Here is a 15,007-nt window from a genome sequence, read left to right as displayed (position 1 = left end):
GGACACACAAGCAATCACCGTGTTGTATTAGAGACATTTTATTGAAAATGCGAAAATAGGAAATGTATTATAGCCTAAAATAAATTACATAACATATACAGTATCTATTTATATCTTTAAAATATTTTTTTGTGTCTAGGTTCTTTCAGTCTAGGAATTTTGTCGAAATCAAGAATTTACTGAACTGTGTCCGTATTTTTTTTTTTAAAGAAAAAACCCGCTTTCCAAAACTTAGAAAAATAGACTGCACTAAATGGATTTCAAATGTGTCATCTCAGGGAGTATCACATAGTGACTTTGATATTGTTTATAAAATGTCTTCCTTTATCCTGTGGTGAGAGGGGAGTACACTGGAATTACCTGTACCGCACGGTTATGACTAAGAATGGCTGAACCAGGTAATACATCTACTTCAAAAGTTACAATACGGCAACCTGGCATTAGAATGAGATTATGACTTAAAGCTTCAGTTCACTGTAAAAACTAACACGCAGAGTTAGAATGCTCCGTTTCCCTTGCTCTAGCGCCCTCTTCAGGAGGGCGAGTGAAGAACAAGCCTTCGGGGGAAGCCATGCGGAAGGGTGCTGAAATTTGGAGAAGCGCTTCTGCGACGATGACGCTCAGGTTAGCTGGGTAAGTACACGGCGGGCACGGTGTGGGAGCTCGCTCCCGCCCAGGTGGAGGCTGGGTGAGATGCGTGCCTGGGACGCGTGCGTGGGACGCTGTCAGCCGGCTGCTCCTGTGGCATCTCAGACTTTCCCACAGGAGGTCATTCCCATCCACCTGCCCAGAGCGTCCACGCGTCCGCTCTTCCGTGGGAAGGGGGGCTCCGGCGGATCCTCTGCACATGCGCAGTGGGCAGTTGATGACTCCACAGCGGAATGCCACCTGGCTGTAACCTGCTGATTCTTAAGAGAGATGCAAGGGACAGGGGGCAGTGCGGGGCCTGCCGGGCAGCGGTGGCTGTGGGGCGTCGGAGGGCAGAGCCACGGTCCTTTGGTTCCGAGTGGAGACTGTCCGAGGGAGGGGGCGTCCACTCGGACTAGAGGCAGCTACGTCTTTCGGGTTTTCATGAAGCAGGGGGATGAAGTCAACTGTTTCGTTGGTTTTTACAAAGCGATGGCGAAGACCATTGCCCAGGTCCCCGCCTGCGTGTGAGCATACCCAGTATGCCGGAGAGTGTGCGGGAAACCTTTAAATCAAGGCCTCTTGCGTTACCGAAACCGAAACCGAAACCAAAACCAAAAGGGAACGGAACTCAGTGGGAGAGGAGATGAGGCTGAGTGTCATCTCGACTGTCCCCGCAGCGCGCGTTCCGGGCCTTATTCATTCTCCTCTCTCATTTCCACGACGTCTGTCCCCTCCTCCGCCGGAGGTATGTCCGTCATGGCCGAGTCCTCCCCGTCCACGGCCGACTCGTTCTCCGTCTTCTTTTTCTAGACCAAAGAAGACACGTAAGTGTGAGCTGTGATGGGGGCACATCACAGCAGAGCCGAGAGCAGGGGGAGGCCACTGGGGTATTGGACTTGGATCTTGTTAACAGCTGGGGTGACCTGGCCGAAGCGGCACCTTAGTCCAGCTGTTGCCTTTTGGTGTGGTGACCTGGGTGCCGGCTGGGTGCCCGTCCCTGTGCTAGGCACTTGGGGGATGCCGTCCCAGAGACTCTCCCCAGTGCCCTCTGGCACCGTCCCGTCAGCTGGTGGAAACCGGCCTCGACCGGAGGACACGGCTCCCCCGCGGCTGCCCCTTCCAGTGGGGGCTGTGCTCCCCCACCCTCATCCTCACGGCAGCACACACACTTCCTTGGGATGCACGTGGGGCTTGCTGGTACTGGACCGTTCCTCCCCCCGGACCAGCCTGGGTCTGCTGTCATTCTCTCCCACCCTGCTTGTGGCCTGTCCTAATTCTGGTGGCTGCATGCCACGGTGCCTGCCTTGCAGTAACCGGACTCTTGACGCCTTGGCCTTTCTTCCTGGGGGATCCGGTTCCCCTGCGCCCCTCCACAGCTCGAGAGCTCGCTGGAGAGCTTGTCATTACCAACACCTTCAGCACCACCCACAGGCCAACGCAGGGAGGACACCATCCTCCTCCTCCTGCCATGCAGTCTGGCCCCTCCCTCCAGGACCCTGTCACCACAACCCACCTTTTTTGTCCCCTCTCCCCCCACTTTCACCAGCTTAAATGAAATACTCAATAATTGTAATTGCTTCCTTGCCCTCTTCTCTTTAATTGTATTTGCCAGGCAAAATACCAACCTTCGTTAGGTCCAAATCTCCGCCAATCTCAGCTGTCACCACCTGGCTGCCATGGCTGGGGGGGCCCACAGTGGTGTCCCCCAGAGGTATACCCCTGGACCCCTTCTCTTCTCCACCTCCATTCACTCCCTGGTTAATCTCGTCCCTTCTCTGTTGAATGAATAATGTCAGATGGGGCGCCTGCTCCCTGATTATTCATTATTTTAGAAAGGAAAGACATATACTCCCAAATACTGAGACACCCCTGCAGGATAAACTGATTATGTGCTGAGCTAAATACTGTGTGCACATGTGTGCGGGCATGCGGTGGGGCTCAGGAGAGGCTCCCTGTGGTGGGATGGGAGCTGGGGTTGGAGAGGAAGAGGTCTGTGGGGCAGAGTGTGAGGGGGCATCCTGGTTGCCCCACATTTTCTAGGGCGGTCATTCCTTAGTGATCAAGGCTGAGTTTTTAAGGACTTACGAACTCAGAGCACTTAGCTGCCAGGGAACCCCCTTTCAGGGCTTTCTTGCATGGTCAACACCGTCATTTCATTTCTACACTTTTCAGTTCCCTAGAGGCAACAGCAGAATGCAGGACCTATATTTTTTAGTTGTCCCTCCCGTGAAGCTTGGCTGCCTTTTGAGGCGAGGCTGGGTGTGAGGAGTGGCCTACACAGTCATGTAAGAAGTGTCCCCCTGCTGTCGGACCTGGCTGAGGGCTCAGCCACTTTGCTGTGAGCGTTGCTCATGTGCAGGGCCCCTGAAGTCACGGTGGGCAGCGTGGGCCCAGCTGAGGTACGGGATGAGTGTGAGGAGTCGCCACCACTGTGGGCCCGTAGGAAGCCACCCAAGCCTTTCTGCACCTGGGAGGAGGAGGCTTCCCAGCCACGCAGGTGGTGTCTGTCACCATGTCTCTTACCTGTTTCCGATAGACGTAGCATGCGGCAATGGCGACCATGGTGGATTCTCCCACAAACCCTGCAAGGAGGGAGCCCACGCCCAGGGTGGCTCCGTGTACCCTGGGGATGAGAATGCAAAGGCCATCAGTTTGTTAAAGCTGTATCGAGGCATGCACAGAGTGGGAATGCAGGAAGATCCGGGAAAGGTGCAGACCACAGAAGCACCAGATAATCACATTCAAGGTCTGCACCTAGTAAGTGGTGCACCTGCATGGGGAGGGGCCTCGGCTGTCTCCCTTGTCCCCTGCAGGTCTCAGCTCAGCATCTGCTCCCCTGCAGGTCTCAGCTCAGCATCTGCTGGTGGCCGGCCACATCCCCATCACCAGAGAGCCAGCAGCACCTTTGACCCCTCCTCTCTGCACAGTGCGGGTTTCCAAGGTGGAAGGACTGAGGAACGTCCCTGCCGCAGGAGACTGGGAAGCGTGGTAGGTGCTCAATGAATATTGCGTATAAGCCTGACCTCCAAAGTACTTTTTTAGAACGGATCTCAACAGCTTCCCATCTGGTGCCCAGGCAGAGAATAAAACGTGACTCTGCATTTCTACTTCTATAAATGCATGGGGATTTCACACACAAAAAAGAAGATGTAAACCTCTCGACAGAGCACTTCGGTGGCAGGACCCACAGCCCCAAACCTCCGGAGACTTACCCCAGGTAGGGCAGGACCACGAGGCTGGTGATGAGGACAATAATCCGCAGCACGGAGCTGGGGGCTAGAACGAAGGTCTTCTTCAGTGTCATCAGCCACCCGGTGAAATGGGCCCTCACGGTGACTGAGGGGAGAGCAAAGGACTCATCAGGGACAACCTGCTCCTCTGGGTCCCACAGCCTTTCGCTTCCAGCCTCTGGGCAGCACCTTGGGGACCCCGGCCTTGCTGCTGCCACCCTGGCATCACCTTGCCTTCCTGCCAGGGCGACAGCAGCCCCCTTCCTGGGGGCAGCCCCTTCCCTACCTGGGCTCCTGCCTCATTACAGCCCTTAGCATCAGCGCCCGCCCCCCAGGGTGACTGCCGTCTCCTAGGGGGCCTGCCTGCTCCTGGGACAGTCCTGTCTGGTCCTGCCACCCCCAGCCCGCGCCCCCCGCTCAAGCTCTGATCCTTCTCCTCTAAAAGAGAAAACTCAGAGAAAAGAACTTGCTGGTGATGGAATTTGATTCTGAGTGAAGAGAAATGCTGGACCAGAAGCCCAGGCTTCCCTGCCGACAGTGCCGGTTGGGGCGACGTGGAGACAGAGGCGTCAGGGAGGAAAGGGGGCTGCTCATGCCCACTTCCCTTATTTCCTCCCAGCCGTCCCTGACCACTCGGACCTCAGTCGCCTCCTTGTCTCTGTCCCCCAACAGTTCCCTGTCCTTGTTCTGATGGGTCGCTGTTTCACAGAGACCTCGCCCGTCCCCCCTCCAGATGTGAGCTGTGGGGCAGGGCGGGACAGGTGCCCAGCCCAAGGGCCATGGAGGGGCCCCAGCGACAGGTGTGGACTGACTGGATTTGGTTTTGGAGGAAACACACCGTTATCAGCAGGAAGTGCCCTGAATGTGTACATCTGATCTGGAACTGGAGTGGGTTTAAGGAAGCGTGAGGCCTCATTCTTTTTCCCGTGTGGGGTGGCAAAGACCTAGTGAAGGGGGAGGAAGTGCTCGCTCCGGGGTGAACACTAGTGTCCCTGGTGCATGGGGAGACAGGCCTGCTGTCTTCCTGGTCTCACCGTGTGCCCGCCCCAGGGTGAAGGGCTGTGTCTAAGGGGCAGAGACACACACTTGGGTATGGCCGAGGGCAAAGGTGAGGGCACACGGGTGGAATGCTGATCTGGTTGGCCTAAACCCAGCAGTCTGCAAAGACCGGTGGAAGCTGATGGCTGTCTTCAAGCCCCTAGCATGGCAGGTGAGGAAGTCTGGCCCTGAGGTGATACCGGTGAGTCCCATCCCAGTCTAGTTGCAGTTCTTGGGACCTCCAGCCCCTCCCTGAGTCAAGACTGTGCTTTAATCGCCATTGAGGGTGGCCACCCCTAGGTGGCATCACCTTCCAAAGTTTGGCTCCCCAGTATTTTGTCTCCCCTCTGCCCCATCAAATGGCCCTGGTCTTCCATCCTTCCCTTTTTGCAGAGCCGGCAAAGGGACGCCTGAGAGCTCCAGCCTCCAGGGATGTTCGGCCTCTAAGGGCAGGGGCAGCTATGGCCGGCTTGGGGACAGCATTGGGCTGCCAGGTGCACCGCTGGTTCTGGCCTCAAGCAGCCCCACGGCCCGCTTCTTAACATCACTGTGGTTCTATCTAGTTTTTGGCTCCTCAGCTCAATGATTTAGGTGGAATTTGGGGGGCAATAAGATTTTTAAGAGATAATAACATACAATTTGGTGCTAAAAGGGAATATAATACAAAAGTCTTCCCCCAGTCCTGATTCCCAGAGGTGGCCACCGTTAGCACTTTGGCGAGCTACTTCTAGACTCATTGGCGTGCAAGCACTTGCCCTACACATATTGCATGCAGGCACACGTACATGTGTGCTGCACTCGTCACAGAAAAGGTGGCACACTGACCAGCCCTCCTGCGACCCGCTCTGCTCACTCCACGAACGGCGGCCGGACCCTGGACGGCACGCCTCACGCTGCCCTCCCGGTCTGGGGACGTCCAGACCTGTGTCCACTCTGGCAGCAGGCTTTCCCTGTCTGGTCTCAACTCGGCCGCTAAATTCTTATCTCCAGCAGTCCCTCTCTTCCTTTGTACTTCTCCAGATTTTATAGTGTACTTCCTCCCTTGCTTTATGTCTTAATGCACCTGAAAGTCGACTTTTGAATATACATTTCTAAGACTTTGAATACAGGCTTGGAGCCGTGCCCCCACCCCACAATCAGCACGCGGTGCGGTTCTCTTGCCCCTGAATTTCTCACACTGACTCTCTGCATTCGCTTCCCTTTTACTGTGTGTGTGGCGGCTGTCTTTTAATAAATTAATTATCCCTGTTTGATTTGTTTCCTGAACGTTCATTGTCGTTCCATCTTTCCAATCCACTGTGAACTTGTACCTCTTTCTTTGGGACATGACTGCAAACGCCCCAAAGAAAGAAGACCGAACCAGGCATGAGGGCAAGTAGGAATGTTTCTGTGGTTCCGTTTTTCTTTACCTGGAATCGGGAAGAAGGAGAAGATTCGCAGAGGAACGACGCAGAGTTCTGCGAAGGCGAAGTCCACACCAATGATGTCTATCAGGATTTTCTCGGAGACGTTGGGGGTCCAGAACATCACAAAGCAGAGCTGGGGGGGAGAGACAATCAGCCAGGCGGCGAGGAAAGGGCATGAACGAGTGACGTGAGAATGCCAGGCATTCTGCTGTCCCAGGGTACGCAGAGAGAGGGTGCTGGCGGACCGGTCCTCGAGCTGCATCACCCTGCTTTGTTCTCACCTGCTGACACAGGCCCGGCCCCCCTGCCACATCCGCCCCACGGGGACCTGGGTGGTCACAGGGCAGGTGTGGGTGCGTCTGAGAGGGTAACCAGGCCAGTGGAGGGGACCAGTGTGCTCTCACAGAAGGTGGAATTAGACCCCTAAGCACCTCAGTCTGTTCAGGGTGAAATGCTTATCAATGTAATTTTTACAGCTTTCCCCAAACTATAAAAAAAGTGACCTGAAAGCATCTGGACGAATGCAGAGCCACGTGGAATTGTGCAGCTAACGGAAAGGAACTAGTAATGCACAGGTTAGTTGTAGGCCTGGGACACCGCAAGGTCGGGTTTGGAGAACGAGAGACAACAGCTATTAAGTCGGAAATTCGGAGAACAGAGGGGGAAGCAGTGGCCTGATGGGACCGTCTTGAGAAAAAGGAATCTTAAACGACAAGGGAGCGTGGACCTAAAATCATGCCAGTTCCATCTCATAATTTCCTCCCTTTCTAAGATGTGAGTGATTATCCTCTAAAACAAAAGCGAACGCATTATTAAAATGAACTGTAGTTGGATAAGAACTGAACACTGAAATTTTAGATTATAACACGCTTTAGGCTTTGGGTAAAGGAAGTTTCATGGAATTAGAATGCTTCCATTTTCTATGTCATGGTGAGATATTTTAAAAGAAATACCGGGGGGCAGGAGGGGGGATTGATCATACATTTCGCTTTATAAATGCAGCGGAGCCTTCATTCTGTCATGTATTTTCAGCACCTGGGAAGAGTATCCCACTGGTTTTCAAAAACAACAGACCCACTCTCATTTAACCCTGCTGCGTGCTGCCAGCTTACAGCGCGTCTCCAACACGAAGGGAAACGCGCTTCCTCAGACCCAGCCTCTCGGAGCTCAGGGGCTTTGTTACCTAGCAGCCCGCACGAGTGGCCTCGTCATCGTTTTTCTCGCGGCAAAGCTGCCAGTATGAATCTGTGTGGTGTTGCTCACACCTGCGGCCCAGGGATGCTGGCGATGTCATATCCCAACTTCAAAATGACACTGGGCACAGCAGGGGGACACAATGCACTTCCCTGATGAATATTTCCCACAGCAGCAGAGCTGTAAAGGTCAAGAGAAGTGGCAGCCCCCTCCCCCCACGTCTGGACTTGATTTGTGCTTCGGGACCTGCAGAGGGTGACTCCTTCCGGTGTTTCCTCAGTGGCTGAAGTGAGACCCCTAGGCCATGCTCTGAAGAAATCGAGAGCTTCTGGGACAATGGCTGTAATGTCGCATGCACTGTGCAGCCAGTGATTACCTGAATGTGAGATGATGTCTCACGTTGAAACCTCTCTGTGCTTCGCAAAATCACTGTAAAGTGGTTTTTATGTTACGACAAACCAAGGGGAATGGAGGGGGTCATTGCATGTCAGAGAGGACAGTGCAAGCAGGCGTCCATGGCAAAGCCAGGTGATTTCCTCTCTGGATTCTCTGCCTAGATATGTTCACCTGGAGGCTTCTTGCACCATCGGAGGGCATATCAGCAACCTTTGGGGGAGGGAGTCCAATTCAATAGTGGGCACACCCAAATCACTTGAGACATTTACACAGATATCCAGTAACCCAGGCCGGTGACCACAGTTCTGGCCCCGTGAAAACAAAATGGTAAGGATTGATGGATCCCTAATAGATCCCTAATAGAACTTCTCACAAGGTGGTTTTGATATTCCATTTCTAAAGTTCCACAGTGTGATTTAACTTGGCACAACTAAACCACCCTGTTCTCTCTCTGGTACCTATCTGAGCATGCCCCAGATGTCCCTATAAGGCCACATGCCGCAGAGGTGCCTCTGCACAGTTTTCGGCCACACACACCCAGAGCCTAGGCTCGGTCTTCTAGACCGACGTAATGGGCTGTCAGGCTGGTCTGGGGCTCGAGCAATCACAGGTAATGGCTTAAAGGGAACGAATGCCACAGGTATTGTATTGAAGCTTCCTTTCTGTCTCTTTCTGGGGTCTCTGAAGTCAACCTCTGCCTTTGCCATGCTTCCAGTATGAAAACACTCCTTGCCTTCCAGGAAGTGCCTCAAGAAGTGCTATTTCTTGCACCGGCTAGGAAGAAGTACATGCTGCATACAAATAGGTCTGGTGCCGGTTGAAAGCTGCATTACCTGTCTGCAGGTCAGCTTTCCCTAAGAAGAGGACTGGGCCCTAACCCAATGACCAGACCGAATGTAACCAGTCTGCTGCAGAAAACAAGAAGCCATAGAAGTTAACCTAACAAAAACTATTTCAAGAAAGAGAAATTCTAATGAGTTCGCCCAGGGGAGTATTGACTTAGAACATGCCCTCCCCAGCTGACCATGGCATGCTGTGTTCCTCAAATATTTGCAGAGCCTAATGACATTGACTTTTCCAAACCAGAACACAAACCTAATAAACTACTGACAATGAACATGATTTGTTGCCCGGAGCAGCTGCAGGGGCGTGTTCTCTGCTGCAGAGCTTGCTGTCAATACCATCCCATTAGGAAGCAGCCAGCAAAATAGAACCACCCACTCAGGGCCCAGATCTCAGTTTTTCTGTTTATTCCGTAACACAAGGAACCAGAGCTCCTTGGAGACACTGCTCATTCTAGGACCAGGGCTGGAAATAGACGAGGTGATCAGATTGGAATAATAGGTCAAGGAACACGGTGCCCAGCAGCAAGGGTTCCCCGTGGGCAGAGCTGGAACAGCATGAGCGACAGAACAAATAGTGTAGTATTGAATGATGACCCACAGTCTACAATAAATACCCACGAACCAATATTGATACAAATAAACACACAGGGACAGCTCTCCTGCACAGAATTTCAACTAATTTATGTAGATGCTCTCCTCTCCCAGGGAGGTGAGGCGTAGCTGCACGTCCCCATCCAGAAGTGTGGGCTGACCACAGTAGCACGTCCAAGGAGAGGACCGCGTGGGAGGGGGAAGAGTGCCTTCACGGTGGGGAGCCCTGGCCACCAGCGGCTCAGCCAGGTGGCCAGGGCTGACCGCGGCAGCGACGGGTCCTGCTGACGGCACACACTCTTGATAAGCTATGAGGAGACTGGCACTTCACCAGGAGGTCTCCCTCCCCCAGATCGCAAGCCCCATCTAGCCACAAGAAAAGCCTCAGACAGACCCAAACTGAGCACATTCTACACAACGCCTAACCCGTATTCCTTCAAAGTGGTAAAGCCTCAAAAACAAGCAAAGTCGGGGAAACTCTCACAGACCAGAAGAGGTGCTAAGGGGACGAGACAGTAACATGGATGGGAACCTAGAACAGAAAAAGGGTGTGAGGAAAAAGCTAGTGAAACAAACTATGGAGTTGAGTTCGTGTTGGTTTCTTAGCTGTGATGGATGAGCCATGGCGAATAAAATGTGAGTGAGGGGTGAAGGGTAGGTGAAAACTTTGCTACTTTAGCAATGTTTCCGTAATCTAGAATGATTCTAAAATAAAAAGGTTATTAAGAAGGAGGAGGAGGAGGGGAAAGGGGGATGGAGAAGGGGAAGGATGAGGAAGGGGGGAAGATGGAAGGAGGAGGGGGAGGGAGAAAGAAAGAGAGGGAGAAGGAGGAGACCTCAGACTCACTGCTCTTTTGATAGACGGCGCTTCTTTTTCTGAGGACCAGGCACTGACCATAACATCTCCACTTTGAACTTTGAAACACTTATGTGTATTTCGCCAAAGCTCCATCTCTCACATCGTCCACTCCAGACAGGCCTTCCGCCTGCACCGTCACGGGCATTCTCTTTTCTTTCATTGCATGAGCCTCCTTGGAAACTAACCCGCCCTGGGGAGCAGCCACTGTATCCGTGGCCCTAATGTGCGGTTTCTGGTTAGTGTATGTGCCTTGGCCAGATTCCTAATGGGCGGGTCAGTGAGTAGTTTAACATCTTCCTTAGAAGCAATCCGTTAAAAGCATGCTTTACATTTACGAGTTGTTTTGCATTGGGGGCAGCATTTAAACTTGCATTTCTAAATCCCCATAATGATGAGCTGAGTTAATGACAACGTTTCACCATAGATTAAGATCCCCAAATATTATTACAGTGTGCAGTAAGGATGCAAGAAGCCCTAAACCTTACAGAAATAATAGCCCCGGTCAATGATGCTACAGCCTGAGCCCATGCCACCAGAACCACAGAAGGGGCATTTTTCCCAAGACCTGCTTCCACACCCACAGTCAGCCCTTGACCTGCCCCGGGACAACCCCAATCCGTTTCCGAGAACTTGGGGTTGGGACTGAAGAAGCCAGCTGTCTCTGTCGGCATTTGGGCTCAGAGCACACACCAGCCCAGACACAATGGGGACGGCCATTTCTGCTTGTCCCGAGAGGGTTCCATTCCACAGATGGAAGAACATGGCCAAGAGCTCTGGTTTTGACTTAGTTTCCAGAACTCCCCAAGCTATCGCCATTACCAGGAATAATCAGCATTAGTAGTAAGCCGCAGATTCCCGTCCCCTGCAATGAGAAGAGGTAAAATATGTGCAGCTGCTTTGAGCGAAAATAGCTGGTCCTGGGCATTGTTTTTTTATTTAGGGCTTTTACTTAGAAAGAAAGGTTCAACAGCCCTATAATTGGGTGTAATGCTCCACTGGGTAAGCCAGTGGTTAACCCCCAACAATACCGCATGGGAAGAGTGGTTACCTCGGCTCTGGACTGTGGGCTTGGTGAGTAAGCTGACTTACAATCTGGTGCCAGCTGCTTGGGCATCTCGGATGCCAGACCAGCAGTGCGTGTGTGGCCCTGTGAGCTGTACCAGCGCTTCTACCGCATGGGGCCCAGAGAGTGCGACCGATCCGTCTCACCATCGGGATTGTAAGAGGTTTCCTGGGACCCTGTTACAATGCTAACAGGAGCCATCTCCACTGTTAGGTGAGACGTGGGTGGTGAGGTTAGGACTGACTTTATTTTCCTCTTCGTACTGTTCCCTGTTTTTCACACAGAGCATGTATTCCTTTTTCTTTACCAGAAAATCATTTTAAAATAACAGGGACCCTGGTAACTGTCAATCTAAACACAGGCTCATGACAGGCTGTGAGAAGTCTCGGTTCAGAGGGAGGGGCTGACAGCGGGGTTTCACGGCCGGCATCCTGGCACACCGGGTCCCGCGTCACTCCACGCGGAGGGTGCACTGATCGGACTTACTTGGGGGTGGAAGGGCCCGAACTAGGAAGGACACTCAGACCACACACATGCCCGTTTTGCTTGCATTTCCGGAGAGAGCTGATGTGGACCCGAGGGGCGCCACTTGGCCCCCTGATCCGTAGCACTGGGTTGTACTCACTGGCGGTACACATGTGGTGGGGGCAGGTGGGGTGGGGAAGTCTACTGAGGCTTTTGTAGGTCGTGGTCATGACTCCAGCTTTTGTTCCCAGAGAGATGGGAGCCCGGGGGGGGGGGGTTGGGGGTGGGGGAGATGCCATCAGATCAGGTCATTTGAACAGGCTGTGTGAGAACAGGCTGTGTGAGAACAGACTGTGGGGGCCGGGGCAGAAGCAGTGCATGCCAGGGGATGGGCCATCGGGAGGTGAGAGATGGTGGAATCTGGGGGTGTCTGCAGTTCGTGCTCACCGGATGTGCTGAGGGGCCAGTGAGGGGAATGACGGAGAGAGAGACATGTGACATGAGTGAGTAATGGCTGCCTTCTTGGGGACCCTAGGGTCTGTCCTCGCCACAGTTTCTCACTTGCATTTCCAACTGCCACATGAGCTAGATGGGCTCATTTCTTAGAGCCCTCCTAATGCTAGCGGTGAGTTCATTAGAAGTCACCACATCCTCAGTGGAGTGACACAGCATTCCATTAGGATGGCTCTTAGAACCAGGGTGAGTCCCAATTTTCAAGGAAAAAAAGCCATTTTACTGTACTGCAAATGCCTAAAACCTACATAATGTGTGAAAATGGCCAATGGACCCACTTTGTGGGGAGCAGCACTACAGGGGTGACAGGGAGTGGCCTGTAGCAATGGCCAGGGAATGGGGCTACGGCCCTGCAGAGCTGACCCATCCTCTGAGGGGGGGCTGGGTGAAAAGCCCTGTGAGTGGGCAGGACAACCACAGGGCAGCACAGGAGGCTGATGGGAGAGGCGCCCTTCTAAGGAAGGATCATCATTATTATTACAATGTATGACAACATATATTATAGTATATAACATATAGCAATGAATATTGGGTTACAATATATTATTATTACAACACTACACAGTGAGAAAATGCAAGGGACTTTTTATGTAGGGTCAGACATGTGAAAATTTTATCAGGCTGCAATAGACACAGTAAATTCCACCCGCTACTGAGAGAAACAGAGCTCGGTTTTCGGTTAAGCCAGGGGTCTGGGAGACAAGCGTACCACAGTCTCTCACGTAGCACCTAACATTCTCCGTGTGGCTTGGGGGCCGTTGTAACTCCTGTTTCCCATCCACCTGGAAAACTTTCATAAGGGAGTTGACCCAACCACTATTATAGCACATCTACTGGTATGAAGTTAATATTCTCAGATGAAGTCTTTAAAATCAGTTATTTTTAAAGAATATGAAAACTAATAAGTCACCCCAACTATCATTAAGATTTAATGAAACTGCTAAACAGACACATTCATGAGAGTATTTGGTGCTCCTTTCTGACCTAAGAAGATGCTCAATTCTTAAGAAGGCATATTAACTGAAAGCAAAAACACACTTCAAACAGCAGGGGGCGCCACGCACCACGCCTGCAGAGGGCGCCTTGTTGTCAAACTTGCCCATTCCATTTCTCTGCAGAATGTTTAATTCCTTCCTATTCTTACTCCGATTTGAAGAATATTTAGAAAGTTCCCACCCAGCTTCTGTTTAGCGTTTGCTTTTCCCTGAAAAGCTGTTTCCAGCTCCTGTTCGTTAACAGTCAAACGAACTTCCTGGATCTGGCGGAGGGGGGTGGGCAGGGGTTCGGGAGGTGTTCAGTGGGTCTGGAGTTTCAGGTCTGCAAGCGGAGGCGCTCCGCAGACAGAGGGACGGATGGACGGTGGTGGCAGCAGTCTGACAATGTGAATGTACTGACCTGAAACGGCTCGGACGCAAAATTTTACGTTAGGTGTGTTTTACCACAACAACAAGAAAAAAAAAAGAAAAAAAAGAAAAAGAAAAAAGGAACCTGCTGGTAACGTCAGGGTGTGCCCCTTCATTTGCTAATTGTTTTAAGACTGCACTGTGGATTTGCATTGTCATTTTATCCTGAGTGCTTAGGTAGAGTGTATGAACCAGTCTTAACTGCTTTAGCCTCCTCTGAGTTCCCCTGAGCAAACTCATCACCCCCTCAAATCTGCAGTACACGGCGACTTCCCAAGTGAAGGCCAGGCTACTGAAGCTTTGGAGAGAAGGGAGGAGGGAGAGCAGAGGGCCAGAGGGAAGGAAGTAACTCTTAGCAATTACGGTACAACAAGAGCTTTCCTTAGGTCATTTCATTTAATCACCATAACGTCTGGGAGAGGGGCAGTATTTTTTGCTCCTTTACCGAGGAGGACGCCAGGGCCTGGACAGGCTGTGTGACTTGCTCCCTGTCACCCCGCTGGTAAAGCGAGGGGCCGGGGCTTCCACCCTGGCCTCAGGGACTCAGAAGCCTGGCTCCCTCCCTACTTCTGGGGTGCCTAAAGGCACCCCAAGGGCCCACTGGGACACACCAGGCTCTCAGGAGCACCAGAGGAGGAAGTGTTCAGTTCGGTTTATTCACCTTTGGTCTTTTCCGTCCTCCCCCATGCACAACACAGTCACTTTCTTCCGGATCGTGGGGCCGCCCAGTGGAAACACAGCCTCCAAGAGGCTGGTCTCATTGGGGACACAGGGTCAGCACGGCACCGTGGCCGGAGTAAGGCCTGCGGTGTCCCTGCCCCGCCGGCTGAGTGACAGCTCGTGGAGCAGGTCAGCAATAGGAAGAGGGGCCTGGGCCACCTCTGCTTGCATGAACAGCAGAGACCGGTATTTTTGTATTGACACTATTACAGACGTCTGCCTTTGCCCACTGCCCCCAGTCCCACCCCCACCCCTGGCCTTCACCACACCGTATCTGTGCCCACGGGCTGTGCCTATATGTTCTTTGCGACGAGCTGAACCCCGCCCAAAGGAGTCACCTCAGTGTGTCAGGCAGACATAACCTGGCGGCCCAGATTTTTCTGCCGGCTTCCTTCTTTGACGTGCCGCCTCCTTTTGCTTTCCTTCCCTGCCGGCCAGGGCCCTAGAGTTCTAAAAGCCTCAGCTTTGGGACTAAACGTTTTAAAGACTAAGCACCTTCACCTCGAGGTCCACAGTGGCCCTCTTGATGACATATATTGTCCACCTGGCCCCAAGGGCTCTGGCAGGCACGGGGCCAGCAGGCAGCTGCTTTGCTGCCATTCTGGGCCTGGAGTCCACAGATCACTCAGTCCGCTCCTCTTTCCAGCAGCCTCC

The 15,007-nt window shown here is 52.6% G+C and overlaps 1 protein-coding gene across 2 annotated transcripts in view; it reads right to left on the bottom strand.

Annotated features, from left to right (window-relative positions):
- Nucleotides 1-22: 22 nt before the first annotated feature.
- Nucleotides 23-15,007, bottom strand: part of ANKH (ANKH inorganic pyrophosphate transport regulator) — a 120,666-nt gene continuing 105,681 nt past the window's right edge. The window contains exons 9-13 of one of the 2 annotated variants that reach the window (XM_036020251.1): nt 6,308-6,437; nt 3,843-3,966; nt 3,154-3,253; nt 2,256-2,405; nt 23-1,436 (exon numbers count right to left, since the gene is read on the bottom strand). In XM_036020251.1, the coding sequence (XP_035876144.1) occupies nt 1,323-1,436; nt 2,256-2,405; nt 3,154-3,253; nt 3,843-3,966; nt 6,308-6,437 (618 nt within the window). In that variant the 3' untranslated portion in view covers nt 23-1,322. The remainder of the gene's footprint in view (nt 1,437-2,255; nt 2,406-3,153; nt 3,254-3,842; nt 3,967-6,307; nt 6,438-15,007) is intronic. The other variant, XM_028512298.2, reaches the window with a different exon arrangement.

The sequence above is a fragment of the Phyllostomus discolor genome, chromosome 3 (genome assembly GCF_004126475.2).
Source record: "Phyllostomus discolor isolate MPI-MPIP mPhyDis1 chromosome 3, mPhyDis1.pri.v3, whole genome shotgun sequence".
Lineage (NCBI taxonomy): Eukaryota > Metazoa > Chordata > Mammalia > Chiroptera > Phyllostomidae > Phyllostomus > Phyllostomus discolor.
The sequence above is the reverse complement of the archived record's forward strand: the minus strand, read 5'-3'. Positions and strand labels throughout refer to the sequence as shown.